General features: G+C 57.4%; 6 protein-coding genes across 6 annotated transcripts; 4 read left to right on the top strand and 2 right to left on the bottom strand.

The window, feature by feature from the left end:
• Positions 1-165: 165 nt before the first annotated feature.
• On the bottom strand, positions 166-1,798 carry ACO1O0_004084 (uncharacterized protein; the record flags this gene model as incomplete). The annotated part of the gene is made up of 3 exons (XM_083193526.1): positions 166-609; positions 667-1,044; positions 1,514-1,798. 3 exons carry the CDS (start codon positions 1,796-1,798, stop codon positions 166-168), a joined length of 1,107 nt encoding a protein of 368 aa, XP_083050474.1.
• Positions 1,799-4,991: 3,193 nt separating this feature from the next.
• ACO1O0_004083 (heterokaryon incompatibility protein Het-C-domain-containing protein) lies at positions 4,992-8,059 on the top strand (the record flags this gene model as incomplete). The annotated part of the gene is made up of 6 exons (XM_083193525.1): positions 4,992-5,097; positions 5,154-5,714; positions 5,777-5,909; positions 5,972-6,018; positions 6,069-6,613; positions 6,674-8,059. 6 exons carry the CDS (start codon positions 4,992-4,994, stop codon positions 8,057-8,059), a joined length of 2,778 nt encoding a protein of 925 aa, XP_083050473.1.
• A 3,012-nt stretch (positions 8,060-11,071) lies between these two features.
• On the top strand, positions 11,072-13,251 carry ACO1O0_004082 (uncharacterized protein; the record flags this gene model as incomplete). The annotated part of the gene is made up of 5 exons (XM_083193524.1): positions 11,072-11,121; positions 11,309-11,387; positions 11,481-12,496; positions 12,635-13,155; positions 13,211-13,251. The coding sequence occupies 5 exons, from the start codon at positions 11,072-11,074 to the stop codon at positions 13,249-13,251; spliced, it is 1,707 nt and encodes a 568-aa protein (XP_083050472.1).
• Positions 13,252-14,143: 892 nt separating this feature from the next.
• On the bottom strand, positions 14,144-15,916 carry ACO1O0_004081 (uncharacterized protein; the record flags this gene model as incomplete). Its single annotated transcript, XM_083193523.1, has 1 exon — positions 14,144-15,916. One exon carries the CDS (start codon positions 15,914-15,916, stop codon positions 14,144-14,146), a length of 1,773 nt encoding a protein of 590 aa, XP_083050471.1.
• Positions 15,917-17,055: 1,139 nt separating this feature from the next.
• On the top strand, positions 17,056-17,802 carry ACO1O0_004080 (HAD-like domain-containing protein; the record flags this gene model as incomplete). The annotated part of the gene is made up of 1 exon (XM_083193522.1): positions 17,056-17,802. One exon carries the CDS (start codon positions 17,056-17,058, stop codon positions 17,800-17,802), a length of 747 nt encoding a protein of 248 aa, XP_083050470.1.
• Positions 17,803-18,314: 512 nt separating this feature from the next.
• Positions 18,315-19,688, top strand: PEX2 (Pex12 amino terminal region-domain-containing protein; the record flags this gene model as incomplete). Its single annotated transcript, XM_083193521.1, has 1 exon — positions 18,315-19,688. The coding sequence occupies one exon, from the start codon at positions 18,315-18,317 to the stop codon at positions 19,686-19,688; it is 1,374 nt and encodes a 457-aa protein (XP_083050469.1).
• Between the last annotated feature and the right edge of the window lie 131 nt (positions 19,689-19,819).

Raw genomic sequence — 19,819 nt, 5'->3', positions numbered from 1 at the left:
CAAAGCATGCACATAAGTCCAAACCAGCATTCCGCATCCAATCGGCAGGGAACCAATATTGTCTCATTTGGACGACTTTTTTCCCTTTCGGCTCCTCGAACGCCGATGGGTTCTTGAACGACCCCTAGAAGGGCTGCTCCTCGAAGAATCACACGAGTCGGGTCCCTAGGAGCTCTTAGTCTTCTTGCGACCAGACTTCTTAGGTTCTTCCGCCTCCACGGGCGGCTTGCCCGACGTCCGCCGGCGCTTCTTGTCCGGGCTGGCAGGGGGGGCGGGGGTAGAGATCTTGGACACGTCGGCGTCAGCGGCAACCTCGCTCTTACGCTTGCGGCCACCAGCGTTCTTCTTCGGCGTCTTGGTCTCGGTCTCAACGGCCAGGTCAGCTACAGGCGCATGAGCGACCTGCTGCAGCTGCTGAGCGATGGCATCCTGGTCGTTGGCCGCGCCATCGGTCTGCTTCTTCAGATCAGGCATGGGGATTTCGTTGGCGTCAGCGTAGCGCTGGGCCTCCTCGTCGGTCATGTTCTTGGCATCCATGTTGCCAGCCTTGTAAGAATGGACCCTGGCATTGTACAGGTGGAGGTTGTACTGGTAGGCACGGTTCCAGGCCTGAACAGGTTAGCACTCACTGCTCGAGCATTCAATAGGATGCAGGCTGTAACTCACCACTTTCTCCTCGGCATTCATGGTTGCCCAACGCCTCTGTCCCTCTTCCTGGACAGCTCCCTTCGGGGCATCAGGGCCAAGGTCGTTAGCAATGATGGAGCGAGCGCTCTGCATGTACAGGAAGTACGGCGTCAGAGGGCGCTTAGGGGCATCAGGGTCGTGAGTACGCTTCTTGCGCTCCTTCTTCTCCTCAACAGGAGGAGCCATGTCAGCCATCGGGTGGCCCATGAGCCCGGCGGCGGCATTCTCAAAGTTGGAGAGGAGGTCGCCCTGACCACCATCGGCGGTGGGCTCGCCAAGCAGCAGATTGGTCTGGCGGATGTAGTCGGTGGTGAAGCTGCGCAGCAGCTCAAGAATGGTGGTGAGACGGCCCACAGCCTAGTACAAGTTAGCACAGCATTCGTTACTAGAGAGTACTAAATCATAGCAGTGAGAGTGAGTTTGGTGGCGGAGCTACCCCTGTTGACCCACTAGAGCTCGAAAGCTCCTCAGCTGCAACGGGTACGTGGGGCAAGCTCCGTGTAAACAAGAGCGCGTCCTGTGTACGTTGCGCGCGTGTTGGACAACGAGTGAAGAATTTTAAGGCTGCTTGACCTCAAGCTCCAGAAAGTGCATGGAATTGCATTTCACGCCTTAAACACGGGTACTGGTCGGATTGAGACGCGATGGGTAGGAGCTTGGAGGTCTCAACCCATCCTCGTCTGAACCATTACCGTAGCACCACGCGTCGTCACCCTGATGGCAATCGCGCAAATACCCCCAGTGAATGGCGACGATAGCACCAGTTCTTTCCAGGTGCAGCGTGTATGATACATAGAGAAGGAGATTGTGTGAGAAGGAGTCTTACCGAATCTCTAACCGTGACGAAACTCTCAGCGTCAACGGTTCGGCCAGGCTGGGGCTGCATCGAGGGAACGCCCACAGGCGGGGGAGCCTGCTGGGGCATCTGGACCTGAGGCATGAACTGCTGCTGCTGCTGAGGCCGATGCTGATGCTGATGCTGCATGGGCATGCCTTGAGGAGGCATGCCAGTGGGCATCATGGGCTGAGGAGGCATCTGGGGAGCGGCGGCGACGGGCGCAGGCACCTTGTTCTTGTCCTCGGCGGCCTTCTTGGCAGAGGGACGAGGCATGACGGCGAATAGTGGTGGAGGAATACCTGTATAAATGGATGGTATCAATGCGACGTTGGGAGGTTTGGTGGCGAGATGCTGTGCTATTGAGGTCCACTGGTGTCCTGGGCGCTGGGTGTGACGCGTGCGGGATCAGTTGTTTTGACAGCAGCGAGCTTGGAGGCGCTGGCGGGGGGCAATTGGGATGGTGAGTGCTGGTGGAAGCTGCGCTGGAACAGTGGAAGGGCTGTTCGCGCGATGAGTTGAGGGTGAGTGGGCAAGGGTTATATGAGATTTTTGCAGCGCGTCGTTTTAGCAGGCTCTGGCGTTGTTGTGCACTGAGATGCCTGTGAACAGCGATGCGGTGGATTTAGTTGAGGTGTTTTGGGGGGGAGAATGGAGGAACGAGGTGCTGAAGGGACGCGGGGGGGGAGAGAAAATCTCGGGGGCTGGGTGATTTTGTACCACGGGACGCCTGTGTGCAATCAGCACCTCAGCCCGCCCACCAGCATCAGCGACCAGCACCCGGCCTCCAGTCCCTCTGACCAGTCAGGCCACTCAGGCGGCTCGCACAGCGCCCAGGTTGGGTCCGCTTCAGGTGCTTCGCGCGCATGTGGCAGTTGCACTGCTGCACTGCCCTGCAAGCCTCTGGCTCTGGCTGGATTCGAGCCTTGCCTGAACTGCCCAGGCTACGGCCACCTGTGCAGGCCATCGACCCCGCTCGCCCCCAACCTGGAACCTAACAGCGCCCAGCCTTCTGCCAGAGGATGCATGCGCCGTGAAAATTTCCTCTTTCCCCGCCGCCAGACGTCAAACGTGCAACCTGGAGCTTGGGAGGTTAGGCGGTCGCGACCAGCACCTAGTGGTCCCCATTTCTCGTCCACGTCCCCAAAACACCACACTACGCAACAGTCGACTCTCTGACATTCCCGCCAGCCCCCCAAGCCAGGACATCGCCCAGTGGTTCACCACAGGCATCTTTCTGTCCTCAGCGCACCTACTACAAGGCTGAGAGACCCGAACTGAGCGTGCACAAGGATCCACGACGGTTCCCACAGCGCTCGTCTCCCATCACACCCAGAACGCGCCGGGCCTCAGCGACCACAGCGTCCACTTCCACACCTCACAGCCCGAAAGAACAACGCAGTGGTTTCTGTTCGCTCCCCAACTTGCGAGTCACAGAGCCCCGTTCACTTGGAGCTGGTCGCGCACCCACCCGTCCTCCAGTCAGACCACCCGCACACTTGACTGCACTATTTCAACGCCCACTTGTCCGATCGGTGTCCAGCCCATTGCTTCAGAGGACCCGCATCTGCTCACATTTCTAGTCAATACTTCCAAAGTACCTAGCTGGCCTCGAGCGTCCGTAAAATCCGAGTGTAGTGCCGGTGAGGCATGATGTTGAAACTAATGGCCCGCTTGCCGCAGCCTTAAATAATATCGAAAGCCTATACTACGCCTGTCGTAGAGTGGCCAGTTTCCAAACAGCTCCTAGATGTCATCAAGACGCCCGTAACCCATCGTCGGCAGCGCACCAGCTTAAGGACGGAATTGGGCGCTTATGTGCTCCTGGGCAGGCCAATGGCTCAGCGTGGTGCTGCCGTTGCACCGACTCCTCCCGCAGAGGTCGGGTGTAAATCTCAGCACGGTGGGAGTTTCAGGCCCACCCCTCACTGTGACTGAGCTCGACCTCAACCTGGAACGCCACGGGATGGACATGTCGCTGACACAGGTAACCTTCAGTTTCAAGCCGCCTGATCAGTAATGGTACGGTGCCAATGGGCTCCCGTTGCATGACTTGGGCGCTAATCAGCGCTGGAGCTCTGTCCCGTCGTTGGCCTGAAGTTAGCCTGTGTTTCATCGAATCCTTCCGTACATCACCTGCCAGGAAACATCTTAGCCAGGGAGCTCGCCTGGCGGCTCTAGGGTAGTGTTTCTGTGGGAGCTCGGATTCGACTGGCTGTACCCAAGACGGTTGTGTTTCGCGATGGTGGCTATTGCATTGTCATTTCGATATTCGACTTGCCTTCCTTGCTATTATTTATCTGTTCTCGACGGGATAGCTTTTCTGTATCCGTTCTTGGGCTCAAACCTGGTGGGTGGCGTTATTCTACCTCTTTTAACATCCATGTACACATAACGTTCTCTTAAGATCGGTGGTATTGGAATATTTGACGGGGGAAAAAACGGATTAATTGTACTTCACAAGTAATTCACAGCAAGTGCTCCAATGACCTAGGTAACCTCCTGGCGAAGGTGTTCCACCGTATTCTGTATGTTAAAACCCACATGGTTGAAAGATTATCTCGTACTGGGCAAGCTCCGAATGAAGCTCCGAATGAAGCTCAAAATGGACTCTAAATCTCCAATTCGAGCGGTGCCTGTTAGAACCTTGGTTTAAAGTTACGGGTACTACATTAGTGCCACAAGCTCCAACGGCAACTGACCAGCACCCCAAACGGCCAAACCACGGGTTTCTCACGAAACTATGCGATTCCTGCAGCTCGTTACTCGACCATGAGAGACGGATATCGATCTGCCCCTCCAAACCGGCAGGGCCCCCTCTTCGGCCAGGTCGGATGGAGGGGTTGACGGGGACTGGGAGAGACCCGCGTCGACTCCACGAGGGGTACTTGCGATTGGGTAGCCGCACCAGCCTGGCTCGTGTACCGAGACCCTGTCCCCACCCTGGGGTTTCATCGCGGGTTCGTGAGCCCCTCCGGTCTCCCACTTGTTGCTGTGCTCCAAGCCCAAACTCATGCGCCGGCGCCGCATTGCCGGCTTGTGACGGCAACCTCACAACTCGACTGGCTGTTCGCGATCCCAGTTCCATTGTACTGGAGCCGCTCTCTGGCGAGAACGCAACCCCCCGGACGCGCGTCGGCTTGTTCCATTGGGTTACACCTGTACCTGGTCGTGTGGTCTGGAGAGCTTCTGAAGCTGCCCACCAGCTCTCCCTGCCCGGCAACGTAAAAGCTAGCTTCGACGTCACCTGTTTATTAGCTCCAGCTTTGCCCCTCCTTTTGCTGCCCAGACAAAAGCGACCTAACCCCCTCTCCTCCTTCTCCTCCCATCTTCCTCCGAAATATTAGCGAAACACCTGGATGTCTTGCGTTGCCTTGCCATCTCTTTTCATATTCGTCTTGAGAGCGTCCTTGGATTAGACGCTTGGATCGTCTATTGTTTAAACTGAAGCACTGGGCTCGCCGCCACGATGCTCCGCTTCGCCGTCTTTCTCTTCCTCGCTTGGGCCATTACGCCCGCGGCCGCCTTTGGTGCCGGTAACATTGCCTCGATTGCCAAGATTGAGGGTACCAACTGTACGTTGAACCGCTCTGCTCAAACAGAGTCAAGGGCTAATAATTCCGGGCTTCAGGGCGCCATGGTGATATCGAGGACGTCCTGCTCAGCCTTGCCGCCGCCCACGCCTACAACGGCGGCAAGAAGTTCTCCAAGCTCATGGTGAAGCAGACCTACTTTGGCAACTGGGCCCGTGACTACTCCCAGGCCATCGATGTTGGCACGGTCAAGTCCGTCTCGGCCGAAGCTATCCGCCTCCTCCTTTGCGTCCTCGGCTTCATGACCTTCGGCTATGGCTCCGGCGAGTTCGAAGTTACCAGCGAAAGACTTGGTTGCTACCGACCCGAGGAGCACATTGACAACCCCAAGAACTACGCCGATAACGAGGATGCCCGTCAGTACGACCGCCGTCTCCGTGGGCCCGTTGACGAGGAGGTCGAGCTCGCCATTGATCCCGAGACTGGCATGAAGAACTACATTGCGAACGAGCGTGTTGGCATCATGACCTCGGCCCAACTCCTCCGAAGCCTCCTCGGCCGCTGCATTGAGCTCGGGCGGAAGTACAAGGATAGTGGAAGGGACAAGGACCTCTACGAGTCTCTACGTCTGCTCGGAACAGGCCTCCACTGCCTGGAAGGTCCGTCTTCCCGAACCCAAGAGTGTGCTTTTCACACTGAGGTTGCTGACAATACTCTGCAGACTTCTTCGCTCACAGCAACTACTGCGAACTGGCCCTCATTGAGATTGGCGAGGAGAACGTCTTCCCCCATGTTGGCCGAGACACTCAGATCGAACTCGAGGGAGCTAAGGGGCCCGTTTATCCCATCGTCACGTACGTCGACCTCTTAGGATCAAGCCAATACTGGATCTAGCGCAGTGCTGATTTTTGCCTAGGGGAACCTTTGGCGGAGTCGACTTCCTCCACAGTGTGACTGGCGAAGGTAAGAAACCTTAGAGTACTACCTTGGAGACTAGGCTTACGGTGAGGCAGTCTCGGACAAGCTTACTCAAAGTGAACTCGATGAGCTGAAGGGTACTCTCGATGAGAGCAAGAACGCTGACACCAGCATGCTGCGTGACCTTCTCGACAAGATCCCCGATGGGTTCTTTGGAGATAAGCATGAGAGCGACAAGCTCAACGAGCTCCAGTCTAACGCTAATACTGCTGAGATGGAGAACATGTCCATCTCGCCTCGCGAACCTGAGGAACTCACTCAGTATGTTCAGCAAGCTTTCCGGCAGGTCCAGCCCGCCATTGAGTTCCACGATGAGATCATGAAAGGCATCACGGCCGCCGTGGAGAAGATCCCCGTCCTGCCCAAGGTCATCGAGCAGCTCGAGGAAGAGCTGTCGCGCTTTGTCTTCTCGATCATTGCGCCCTACATTGTCCCCCTCATCAACAACATCAAGAATGAGCTCATGACCGGCTCCAGCGAGATCATTCACTCCTCCGAGCAGGAGCAGCACATCGTCTTCAATGAAGACAGCTCGACTGATCCCACCCACTCAATGCTGGCCAAGGACCACTTCTCAAACGTGAGTGGAGCCAAAAACAACGCGTAAAGCTGTGTACCCCTAACAATTCTCCTCTCCTAGATACTCAATGAAGTTGCTGGCCAGTGTGCCGCCAAGACGGTCCACTGGGTCGTTCCCCAGATCATGGAGGCCATTGATGACGACGGGGTCGACATCGACAGCCTGCTTACACGAATCATTTCCGGCGTCATGCACCATCCCGCTCAGCGTGACATTGGCGAGGATGGCGCTCACGAGGGCCGCCGTCGCATCTACCAGTCTATGAAGGAGTGGTGGCGCGGGCTGGGCCAGGAACGGCGGGCGGAATACCGCCAGAAGCTGTCCCGCGATGGCGTCCTAAATGGCGAGAACCACAAGGAGGGCGTGCACGACACCGGCCATGGCCACGGGTGCAACGGCAAGCTCAAGATGCAGAAGCTGTATGGCCAGCCCGAGACTATGGAGGACAAGATTGCTGGCAAGGCTGCCGAGGTGATCATCGAGGGCGCTACCAGCGCCTTTGCTAATAGCTTTAGTGGGGGCGGTAAGAAGGAGGACAGTGGTCTGGGCGGCATCCTTGGTGCTGCTGGCTCATTCCTCAGCGACGCTCTTGGCGAAGACCAGAAGAGGGACAGCCGCTCTCGCCGTGGTGATGATGATGGTGATGATGAGGAGCGCCCCAAGTCCAGCCACTCCAAGGACTACGAGCGCAAGGAGTATCGCCGCCAGGACAATGAGGAAGAATCTTATGGCAGCAGCCAGCGCTACCAGCAAGAGGAGAGGCGTCAGGAGTCCTCGTCCTATGGCCGTGGAGAGGCGGCTGAGTATGAGAGCGGTGGCTATGGTCGCGGGGAGGCGGCCGAGTATACGAGCGGTGGTTATGCGCAAGTCGAACGCCAACAGAGTAGCTACGGAGATCGCTATGGAGAGCCCGAACGCCAAGAGAGCAGCTACGGAGGTGGTGGCTATGGCGGAGGTGGCGGCTATGGTGGAAGTGGCGGCTATGGCGGAGGTGGCGGCTATGGCGGCGGCGGATATGAGCAGTCCCAGCGCGAGGAGAGTGGCTACGGTGGCAGCGGCGGCGGGTACGGACAGTCCCAGCGCGAGGAGAGCAGCTACGGAGGTGGTGGCTATGGGCGTGAGGACTCTGGCTACGGCGGCGGATACGCTCAGCGCAGCGAGGGGGGAGGCTACGGAGGAGAGGGCTACTCCCAGGAGCACCGTCGCCAGAAGTCCAACGATTCGGACGAAGAGAAGCGGCGCCGCCACCACCACCGCAAGAATTCTAGCGACTCCGATGAGGAGAAGCACCACCGCCGCCGCAAGAGCGGCTCGGACGACGAGCGCGACCTCGCGTACGGACGTGGCGGCGGTGAATACAGCCAGGGCGGCTATAGCCAGGGTGGTTATGGAGGCGGCGATAGCTATGGTGGAGGCGGTTATGGACAGCAAGGCTATGGGTACTAAACTGGCCCGTCCTGTATGTCATTGAGCTTGCCGGGGCGGCGAAGCCTAGAGTGTTGATTAGACAACACGGCGATGAGATGACGACTCATTTAGTTTGAGATGGCTCTGGTAGCATGAAGCTATGGGTGAGTGTATATCATTGTGTCGTTCGCAAAATCGGCGTCGCATATAACTAGAATGAAATCGGAAGCCAACCTGGATGTCTCTGTGCATTCTCCCCATGCTAGAATGTGGATGCACCACGTGCGTCGGTTTGAGCTTTTGACCACCTTGATGGGCGCGGTGAGACAGCAGATTCGTTGAAATCAAAATGGCGATTGATTGGACTGAATCACTCCTCGACTGGAGTCTTGGACAGAAGGGGGGGTGTGTTGGAGGTCTTCAGCTCTGACAGAGTCTCAGCTTTTCCCGACTTGGTGTGGTGGAAATTGCTGCCTCAGGCTTGAAGCATATGGCTCGAGCGGCCTAAGGCAGCTCGACGTCATGTGGCGTCGCTGCGGTGAGACACCAGATCAGATCAACGGGTCTCAGCCGTCGGGTATCAAGGGAGAGGCTCTGTGCTAATCGTTAATAGCCGCACTCGATGCCCGTACGACGTACTAGGGACTCGGGGGGGAGCAGACGTATATCCAGGATGCTGGGAAATTTCCCTAAACGGCCGGCGGTGCGTCTGTGGCGTTTGTTTACCGGCAAGCAGTGAGCACGGCTTGCGACATGCCGTGCTTGGCAGTTTGGAACAGCCGAACAGGTTTGACAGCGCCACGGCATGTCGGGGCGTTGACGGTTACGGATGCCGTCCGACGGCAACTGAGACCACTTGGCCATCTGCCACCAGCGCCACTCCACCGACCACCGACGACAGGACGAGTCATGACACTGGAATATTCGGATTTACTCCGTCCATGTGGTTCTTGGTCTGCCAGCCCGGCCGCAACGCGGGAATAGCTGTGGAACCGTGGAACCGCAACCTGCTGGGCACAGTGAGTACAGGAAACTCCAGGTACGCACGAGAGTACTCGTAAACACACTCGTAGTATCCGTACTCGCGGAGAACGAAGGAGGAGTTGAGCGTGGATAGCTCCCTCTCCTATTTCGGTATGAAGTAGGTACTGATGAGTTAGTGGCGACCCTTGTCGCATTCTGGGATTCTGATAAGGAACACATTCGGCAAGAGGAGTGGGGTCTGGGAGAATGTCCCTGTACGGATGGATATCCATAGGTCGTAGGGAGTACTAGCACGTACTCTGTGTGTACGAGTACGAGTATCCGTGGGTAGGGAAGTTAGGTAATAATAGCCTTCTAGTAGTACATCATCGTATGTAGAGGAGGCGATTGACAAACAGCGGAAGGGTTGTGATTCGCCCGCTTCCGAACATATCGGGACTCGGGCAGCGGGGAGCCATTAATGGCCATTTCTTCAACACATTTTTTTAACCCCCCTGGCGAGTCCTGGGAGCCTGGGACTTGCAAGTTGCGGAGCAGTCGTTTCAAGGGTCCTGGGGAGTCCCGGAGTCAATCTGCAGACCTGCTGTTGTTGGAGAGCACGCCATCACAGGAGGAGATGTGACCTCCGCAAGGAGAGTACTACGTATCCATAGCCGTATTAATCTGAGATGCGCCGTCATTGATCAATTTTGGTGTCGCCGCAGACAGTTACATACTAGTAATACGCAGCACATATCCGTACAATGAGTTGCAGACCGCTCAGGCGCACGCAGTGGGCGTCATCGCCAGGGCAGCGCTCAACTCGTATTGCCTGTCGGGGACTCAGGGGGGCTGGGTGGATCTGGCCCCCCCTCTAGGCGCTACGGAGGACCTGCGCTATCGTTCCGGGCACCTTGCTCGCCTGAAGTGTGCAGCTAGCAGCTGGGCTGTTAGACTGGCTGAGTGAGACCTATTGCAGCGGGTGCCCTGGTAGGTGGTGCCCTCCACTGCTGGGTGATGCCCTGCTGGGTGGTGCCCGGGCTGCCCTGCAGCCTCCACTGCTAACCTGGAAATCACCTAAACTGGGTGGACGGTGACCTCCACTGCTGGCCGGCGCTCGGGGCCTCCAACTGCTCCAATCCTCCAAGGTCGCTGCCATCCGTCCACCCCGTTCCAGTCCCGTCCCGCCCCCATGATCCATGAAACCTCCAGTCCGTCAGCCCTTTCGTCCCTTTCGCTTCCATTCCTGTTCCATTCCAAACCCCTCCTCGTGCCCCGATGCCACTGACGAATACTCGCATTGCATCTCTCCGCCGACAACAGCGACGCTCCACAAGTTAGAGCCGCCCGCCCAAAGACCACCCAACGCCAAACACCAAACCTCGACTTCGCAAAACTGCCCGTCTGCGGTCTCGCCCTTCATCGACCGTCACCCCCCCTTTTCCCTGCTGTCGGCAGCCCTGCGCCGCTGCTGCCGGGTGCTCACCTGTAGGCCGTTGTTGCCTCGTTCGTCCAACGCTGTGCATACCTAGGTCCAGGAGGCCGCTCTTCCGGAGGCATCGTGCCACCCGCCTGCCCGGCCGTTGTCGTTCGTTCGCTCGTTCGCTCGTTTCGTCTCGACCTCCCCCAATCCTTGCCAGCGTCCCGTGTCGCCGCGCTTCCACTCGCTCTCGACGGCCGATTCTCTTTCCCTCCTTTTTTCTCACTCTCGTCGACGTGTTCTCCCCGCACTATCCTGGATAGCCCGTTATCCCCCAGCCTGTGCGCCTCTCCGGCCCTGCGCAGACACCACCTTGGCGATCTGCTTGACATTCACGACTTCTTCACATCGCGACGGGCATCGACCGACTCCGCTACTGTCGCGCTGTCGGTGCCGCTCTATCATGCCTGTCGCCACCTAGTTGGATATGTTTTAGAAGCATGTGTAAGTTGGCTCAATGCCCTGCAAGGCACCCGTCGCTTGGCTTCACCCTGCTTTTGCGTCGCTTGTTGACGTGACGCGCCATGGAAAGCCAAGGACGTCCCCTTCAACTACCCCAGTCTTGGCATCCGGCAGCTAACGCCTCGCAGCGCTCACCGAGATTCGAAATGTTGTGTAGGTTTCCCTCGAGCCCTTGCGCCATTGCTTTTTTTTCGGGGTTTGTCGTCTACCACCTTCCATGCCTCTGTGCCTTTGGCCCATCTGAGTCTCGAGACGCCGGCCGAATCCCCTCGTCCCATCTGCCACTGCCCGCGAATATTTGAACTGGCCGGCAACCAGGCGCCACGTTTCAGACATTATCACGACGGCTTCACACTTGCGCTTGTGCTGACGCCCCTTTTCAGACTTCTTTTTAGCAACCCAGTATGGGCTGGTGCCAGCACGGTCCCGACGACGATTATTAGGAACATCACCGCCTTATCGGTATGCTGGGCGACCCCCCCCCCCCCCCCCCTCTCCTTCAACGCCTCTCCCCAGAAATGGCAAGAGCATAGCTGATTTACATTTCCCCTACAGAGCCAGGTAGCATACGAGCAACGTTTCGGCACCAATATTACGACCTTGACCACGACCAATGCCGATACGCTGGATGGGATCATACAAGGTCTCCTCTATGTCCCTGACATCACAAGCTACGCCTCATGCGACACGCTCCAATATGATTTCATCCCTCCCAATGTCACCCGCCGGAGTGACCTGCCCCCGACAAACTACAACCTGATCGCCCTTGCCCCTTGGTTTAGCATTGATTGTACCCAGGCCTACCTCGCTGCCGCTCGTTTCGATCCCGTCCGTGCATTCGTCTTCTACAAGCCGAACAACTCGTCCAATAAGCCGCAAGATGTGGACTCGCCCATCTGGAATCTGGATGACGATGGCGCCTGGAAATCGGCCAACAGATATCCAGTTTTTGCCGTACCCGGCCTCGAGGGTCAGCAGATGATGGACCAGCTGAGCCTTTACTCTGGGAATGTCACCGAAATTCCCCACGGCCAGGAGATTACAGAGTTGTACGGGCCCAACCCGAGCGATTATGTTCGCATATGGACTGAACTTCAGATGAAGAATCCATCCAACATGCTTGCCCTTTGGACTTTCTTTCTCATCGTTATCGGGTCACTGCTATTCATCATCACGCTCGTTTCCTTGACAATGCACCTCATCCAGCGTCGTCGACGACAATCCCTCCAGCAACGAGTCGAATCGGGCGAGGTCGACCTTGAAGCGAGCGGGATAAAACGATTGGCTGTTCCCGCATCACACGTCAAAGAATTTCCCCTATACACCTACAACGCCGAACCTGATGTGGCCAGTGTTCCGGTGACCCCAAGCTCCGTTGGCGCTCCCATGTCGACTCACTCCGTCCGGTCGTCTCGATCACGCAAAAGCCGAAGAAGACACCACGACAGCCGCAGTGTCATATCTGATATTAGACCCCCAGGCAGCATCAGGAGCAAAAGGTCCAGCCTAGGAGGCTCTGTTGATACTACCGCGACCAACTTCCAGCCAAACTGCCACATTTGTCTGGTCAGGTTCGAGCACCGGTTGTCAATTATCCGGGAGCTACCATGCGGCCACATATTTCATCCGGAATGCATCGACGAATTCCTGACCGAAAATAGCTCTCTGTGTCCAATGTGCAAACATTGTATGCTCCCTCGAGGCTATAGCCCCAAGATCACTAACGCTATGGTCCGCCGTGAACGAGCGTTGAGGCGACTGCGAGGCAGAGTGGACCTAGACGAGTTTGAGCTGGAGGCGGGCGAAGCCAAGATTAAGCTATGGAAAAAGCGGCTGTTCAGTTCCTCGGTGACATCAACGGACACACCAATGGCAATGGCATCCGTGAAGCAGGACAAGAACAAGAATTCGCGTGAGACCAGCGACCAACGGGCGTCGATCGCAGAGGAGAGCACCGATTCAACCGCAGAAGTGCCCGAGGACCCTCTGACTTTAGCGATACCAGAGGAGCCTGAGCAAGCACGCACAACAGAATCGACAAGGACGCCCCGGCCACGGAAGAAACGACCGCGAGCATTGCGATTATTACCGACGCAGCCCGAGAATTCCGAGCTCACGACTGCTCCTGTCGTGGGACGAAAAAGCCCGTCATCGTTTGCCCGAGAGCGCATGCGGGCCATTGCCGCCAAGAACGCGCCGTTCGACGACCCGGACGGCCATCGCCCCAAATGTGAGTCGCTGTGCCTAACAGATATGGATGACCGGTCAGCTAATCAGTCTTACAGGGCGGCGAGCGCTCGGGCATGTTTTCCCGGCATTTTCATAGCATCGGCTGCGTCCAGTCCACTCTTCCCGGACATGGACTGGACCTCTTCGGTTTTGTTTTTTCTTTTAGCAACAAGCAGCATGGTATGGCATGGCATTGGCGTTCTTGGCATGGAAGGCTATAGTGCTTTTGAAAAAGCGCGAGGGAAACCGGGACGGATAAAAATCCCTGCGAAACGGTGTTTTGAGGCGCTTCTATGAAATCGACCCTTTCTTAGAAGGGAGGGACTCGGTATCTTCCGGCACGTCTACGTCTTCACTCGTTCCGATACCCCAGCACAGGTCGGAGAGGAAGCGTCGAGCTTTCCGGGCGTTGACAGGCGGAAAGCAACAGACACGACAGGGGGACCTGTCGGCACTGGAGGCAAAGATGGACGAGAAGAGCTCGAATAGCTCTGGACGAGCCGAGGAGGCCGCGACGCCACCTTTTTCTTCTTCTTTTTTTTTTCTGGATGAATGATGGATATGGCATCTATGGGCCTATATGATATATATACCGTGTTATTTAAGGATACCTAGACGATGGATGGAGCTAGCCTCACAGCCGGAGTCTTACGAGTTCGCATACTACCTATTTAGGGGACGCGAATGAAAATAAAGCCATGTACACCTCCTTGGTGGTATTTGGCCGATGAATTCCGATTTTACTGTCACACGCTGACTGGCTGCAGAGGTGTCACCACTATTTGTGAGGCATGTATTCAGTATCTAATTCAACCAAACTCAGCTATCCAATCTTTGGTATTACCCATTCTGCCCCAACGCCCTAAATCAAAGCCGTATCGTGTGCTATGTACTCCTTTCCCTGTATTGTGCTCACGCCAAAATGCTCACAACAAAACAGTACCAAATCTAACACAAGGAAAAAAAGAAGAATGAACCAAAAACTGACGCTACCGATCTTCAATGAGCTGCTCGTCCTTCATGCCAACCTTCTTGAGGATCTCCCTGACACGATCCGTCTCGGCAGCGCTAATCCTGCGGCGCGCTTCCTCCAACCTGTCGATCCCACGGTCGATGGTCTCGATGTGGACGCTCAGGGGGATGGACGTGTGCCCGGTGGCGGTGTGGAGCTCCGGGGCGGCAACGCGGTCGCGCAGGTCCTCGATGTCGCTTTGTATACGCTGGAGCTCGAGCATAAGTTTCGAGACGCGGTCCACGGCGGCGCCGCGCTGGCTCGTGACCTTTTGGAGGAGGCTTTCCTGTTGGGAGAGGTTGTGAAGGTGAGCTGTGTTGCCACCGACCATGGTCCAGAGGCTCCACATAGCGTCCTTGCGGCGGGAGGCGACTGAGTCCGAATTGCGCGAGCTGACATCGTGGATGAGGGCGAGGTGATCCTCTGCACGAGCCAGGAGACCAAGGATGGACTGCGCCTCGAGGATGAGGATGGCGATGCGGTCTGAGACTTGCGCCGTGTGCTCGACGTACTTCTCGAGGATCATGCGCTCGGTGAAGTAGCGGTCGGTAGGCATGAAGGGGGTGAAGAGCCACGACGTCCAGCGGGTGATGAGTGAGAAGTCGTGGGGACCCGCCGAGTCGTTCGGAGCAGCGAGCGAGTCGATGTAGCGTGACGTCCAGCGGTTGATGGAGATGACGCTATCGACGGCGGAGCCGCAGTGAGTGTTGAAGCGCTGCAGTTCGGAGGCGCTGCGGCGGGAAACGTCGATGAAGCTGTTGAATTCGTGGACAAGCTCGTCGCGCGATGGGATCTCGCTGGCCTTGACGAGAGTGCGCAGGTCGCGAATGGACATCTCGGAGCGCTTCATCTCGTAAGGCAGCGAGATACCTTCGGCGCTGATTTCAAGGACCTGTTCGAGTTTCCCCTGAGCGCCCACGAGGTCGTCAAACTCAAGGTTCGATGACGCGGAGTCATTCGAGCTTGGTGATGGAGGTGACGTCGGGCAGAAAGGGAGGTTGAGGAAGGTGGCGCCAGGAAAGCGGCAGATTGGCGAGAGGGAGACGTAAATGGACTTGGTGACTATGTTCTGCGTAACAATAATAGCGCCGAAGGAGACGTATATGGCGAGGAGTAATGCCAAGGGTCGTTGGGCGTAGCGGAAGGCCAGAGTGATGACGCCGAGCGCCCACATTAGAACCTCGAGCAAAGCTTTCGGCAGGGAGTCCGCCATCCGCTCTCCAACCGTCTGCGGCAGCTGTTCATCGCCCTCGGCATACTGTGCCCTCGGTCCAGTTCGCCTTCTGTATGCGGCACCTAGCATGTTCACGTCTCGCCGTCTTAGTTGGGCATCTCCTCCGTCGGTCTCCATTCTTGCGCCCCGCGTGGTTCGCCTCGCAGCGCCCTCGACGTCAATCCTGGGCATTTTGAACTCCAGGTCAGCAGAAGGTCGTGCGGTGATAGTGCTGCCACTGTAGCTAGTACCCCGCGCGCTGGGGAGGGTTGGGCGAAAGGGCTCGCGCATGATGTTGTCCGGATCATCTTGGTGGCGTGAGAAGTCCCGGATGCTATCCTGCGAGCCCATACTTAGGGCACCCTGGGAGGTGGCGGACAGCTGCGAGGGGAAGGCAGAAGAGGGCTGGCCGCTCGAGGGAACAGAGAAATCATCGTCGAGAGAGGGCGCGAGGGTGGTGTCGAAGCTATCGTTTTCGCCCTCCACGATGCGCCAGGAGCCCGAGGCGGACGACGGCTGGCGCCGGCTCGAGGCCATGGCGCGGGGTCGGTCAGTGGATATCGAGTCGCTTGCTCAAAGCGACTGAAGACCCAAGAGGAGAAGGGACTGGAAGGTTGCGGGGCCCCGGAAGGGTGTTATATGTGGGCTCTATTGGACGTTGAGGGATGAAGTTTAGGCAGAAGCAGGCTGGTTGGTTGTAGAGCGCGTCGCGACGAGGGTGGCGACTGGCGAGTTGTTGTTGACCGGGGTTTAAATGCGTGGGGGCCTGTGTGGACAATGTTGATTCTGGGGACATATATACCAGGCACCAGCTCTGGATGCGGATCGTTGTGGGCCAGAGACAAAGCGTACGATAAGGCGGTTGATGGGCAGACAGGCAGATGTGCAGGGGACGAAGTAGGATCTGAAATCATGTTTGGCGTTGATGCAGGTTGCATGTGTAGGCAAGGTACGGATACTTGGGTATTATGTCCCTTGCATCATTGATTGCATGGAACAGTTGGAGCATAATCTGGGGAGGGGAAACTGCAGTGGTTATTACTCCGTACTTTTACGACCGTTGGGTGGGTGGAACGGGGCGGCGGCTGACCGTGTCTTGTGAGCCTCAATTGCCAACGTTTAAACGTTCCCCAAGTTGCACAGCCTAGAACGAGCCCCATCTATGTTTGCCAATGTTTCTAGTCCATAGAGCGCCTGTACCCCGCTGCTTACAGGGCAATCTGGTTGCTCAAAGACAATGATCATGTGCTTGCATACCTTACCTTTCAAGACTGGAATTTAGTTTCGTACTACGGAGTACCCCACGAAGTAAAGGTAGGCACGGTCCGCGTGCGGAGAATGGCAACGCACTTCTTCCCTCCCGTTCTTCAATGCGGTAAACAAGTTGCTGGGGTGACACGTGATTCTGCATCAACACCTAGCAACTACTCTCGTGTTCCAGTTTCTAGGCTGGCATTCACCCGTCACGGTGTCCTCACCTTCCTCACCTTCCTCCTCATCGTCGTGTTGGGCCCCTTCACTCCCCCCCGCAACCATCCCAGCTAAGCTCCCGAACTACCAGCACTAGCGCGTTGTCTGGCACCCGGCCATCTCCTCGTGCTCGAGACCCTAGACTGACCAGGCCGCAGAAGCCAGTCTCCGAGTCTCATCCAACAACGTGGTTCTGGATCGCCAATATGATTTCCCTTGTCGCTTTCGACCTCGATGGCACTCTCGCTGAGAGCAAGCAGGCATTGAAGGACTCCATGGGCGAGGCATTGGCTGACCTGCTGGCCGTTGCCAACGTCGCCGTCATCTCCGGCGGTGACTGGCCGCAATTTCAGAAGCAGGTCGCTAGCCGCCTGCCTCCGCGCGCCGACCTGTCTAAGCTGTGGCTGATGCCAACGACAGGCACCAAGCTCTACACGCACAAGGCGGCCGACTGGGAGATTGTGTACGCCGAGCTGTTCAGCGATGAGGACAGGAAGAACATCCTCGAAGCCTTTGAGGCCTCCCTTGAGGCCACTGGCTTCAAACCGGAGCAGACCTGGGGCAAGCGCATCGAGGACCGCGGAAGCCAGATCACCTTCTCCGCGTTGGGCCAGCAAGCGCCCATCCATGCCAAGGAGATCTGGGACCCTGATTTTGCCAAGCGCAAAATCATCCAGGCCGATCTGCGCAAGCGGCTGCCTGGTCTCTCCATCAATATGGGCGGTGCGACCTCAATCGACATCACGCAGAAGGGCGTCGACAAGGCCTACGGCCTGAAGAGGTTGAACCAGGCGAGCGGGATCCCTCTGGAGGAGATGATGTTCATCGGCGACGCCATCTTCCCGGGCGGTAACGACTACCCTGCCAAAGAGCTCGGGCTGAAGACTGTGTGCGTCAAGAACCCGGACTGCACGCTTGCGGCCATTGGAGGCATTGTTGCGTGCCTCAGCTAGGCAGAACACGCCCTCCCATCTGTCGCCATTGGGTTGGTGGTTGAAAATGGGGTGAGTTGAAAGCTGAAAGGGATGAGGCGGATGTAACGGTGATATCGAGGGTAGATATTTAATGCTACTGAACGATTTTTAAAAAAAAGTCTCCGGTAAACCCAGCACTGACTTGCTCTGTTCTCTTTTTCGCCCTGATGCTAGATATTAGAGCAAATGTCTATCTGTACTAATAGTATCCGTATTCAGTTGCAATGTGGAAGGGAAATGCGGGTGAAGGTCTGGGCACGCAGAGGAGCCACCGAACCAGCGTCATCCGTTCTCGGCAGTCGCGCCCGAGACCTCGGCTCCTCCAGCACATGGCGGTTCCTTCCAGGTTCCCCATCGACCATCACCCACCACCCACGGTCCCCCAAACTCCCCTTCATATCCAACCATCGTCCTGTTTGCCATCATGCAAACTCCTCCTCCGCTCTCAGCCTGAGTAAACCCACGATACGAGCCCCTCCAATGCCGCCGCGATGACCGACTCCAGCTTCGTCCAGGCCCAGCAGCGCGTCGCCGCCAGGCGCCAAGCTCGGGAAGCCCAAGCCGCTGCCCACCTCGCCGCCCAGCGCGAAGCCTCCCGCGCCAGCGCCGCCCTCCAGCGTCTTCCCTTTCCTCTCAGCCGCCTCGCCCCCGCCTGGGACGCCGTATCCTCGCGCGAGGGCACGCGCCCCGCCTTCCGCGTTGGCCAGGTCGACGCCGAGCTCCTCGATGACGAACTGCTCGACCTGCTTAAGGGCCAGGTCGGCGATGCCCTCAAGTACTTTGCTGGAGGCCACCTCCAAGATGACTGGTCCGCCGAGATCATGCTTGCCCTGCGGGCGGTGCTCTTTAAGCTCACCATCTGGGATCACGATGCGACGTACGGCGCCGCGCTGCAGAACCTTAGATACACAGACGCAAGAAAGGACGGACCTGTCCTGGTTGCCCCATCAAGATGGCAAAAGTCCGCCTACGGCCTGGTCACCGTTTTTGGAAAATACGCGTGGACAAGGTGGGAGGACTGGCTCGTCGATCAGGACGACGGCTACGCTCAGCCTAGCCCTCGCGTCCGGCGCATGTCGCGCTTGACCTCGACCCTTTCGACTGTCCACAGCACCGCTGCCTGTGCCTCTTTCCTCGTCTTCCTTCTCAACGGCCGATATCGCACGCTGCTGGACCGGGTACTGAGGATGCGCCTGGCGCCCCCGACTAGCCAGGTGAGCCGCGAGGTCTCGTTCGAGTACCTCAACCGCCAGCTGGTCTGGCATGCCTTTACAGAATTTCTCCTCTTTGTCCTTCCCCTGATCGGCATCAACCGCTGGCGGAGATGGCTCACCCGGACATGGCGCAAGACCAAGGAGATGATCCAGGCTGGACCGTCGGAGGGCGACGATACTGCCAAGGGGGAGTACGCATTCCTCCCCGAGAGGACATGCGCCATCTGCTACCAGGACCAGAACGATGCCGCGACGACCGAGAACGAGGTCATGGCTGCAGCGGCCGCCAGCGGCGTGGTGGGGTCCGCGCAGACGGATATTACAAACCCCTACGAGACCATCCCGTGCGGCTGCGTCTACTGTTTTGTGTGCCTGGCAACGCGCCTGGAGCGCGAGGAGGGCGAAGGCTGGACGTGTCTACGGTGCGGCGAGCACGTCAAGGAGTGCAAGCCTTGGAGTGGCGATGTGCTGGAGCCGCCGAGCAAGTCGACTTCCGCCAAGACGGTGGCCTTCTCGGACGACGTCACGGGGGTTGTGCTCGTCGATGACGACGATGATGTCGATGATGTCGACGATGTCGACGACAATGCTTCCCGGGAGGAGGGTTGGTCGACAGATGAGCGGTCAGACGACGAAGAAAATGGGGAATAAAAAAAACCATGCTACAACCCTTTCCGAAACATACATACATGGGCATTATATACGATTTAGAGGCCCTCCCAACAACGCATTATATGGATATGGAGCCTAGTGGCACAGGCGAGCCCGGATGGTAGCTTCTC

The sequence above is a fragment of the Amphichorda felina genome (genome assembly GCF_050947745.1).
Source record: "Amphichorda felina strain 45539 chromosome Unknown scaffold_4, whole genome shotgun sequence".
Lineage (NCBI taxonomy): Eukaryota > Fungi > Ascomycota > Sordariomycetes > Hypocreales > Bionectriaceae > Amphichorda > Amphichorda felina.
This window is presented reverse-complemented; position numbering and strand designations above follow the sequence as displayed.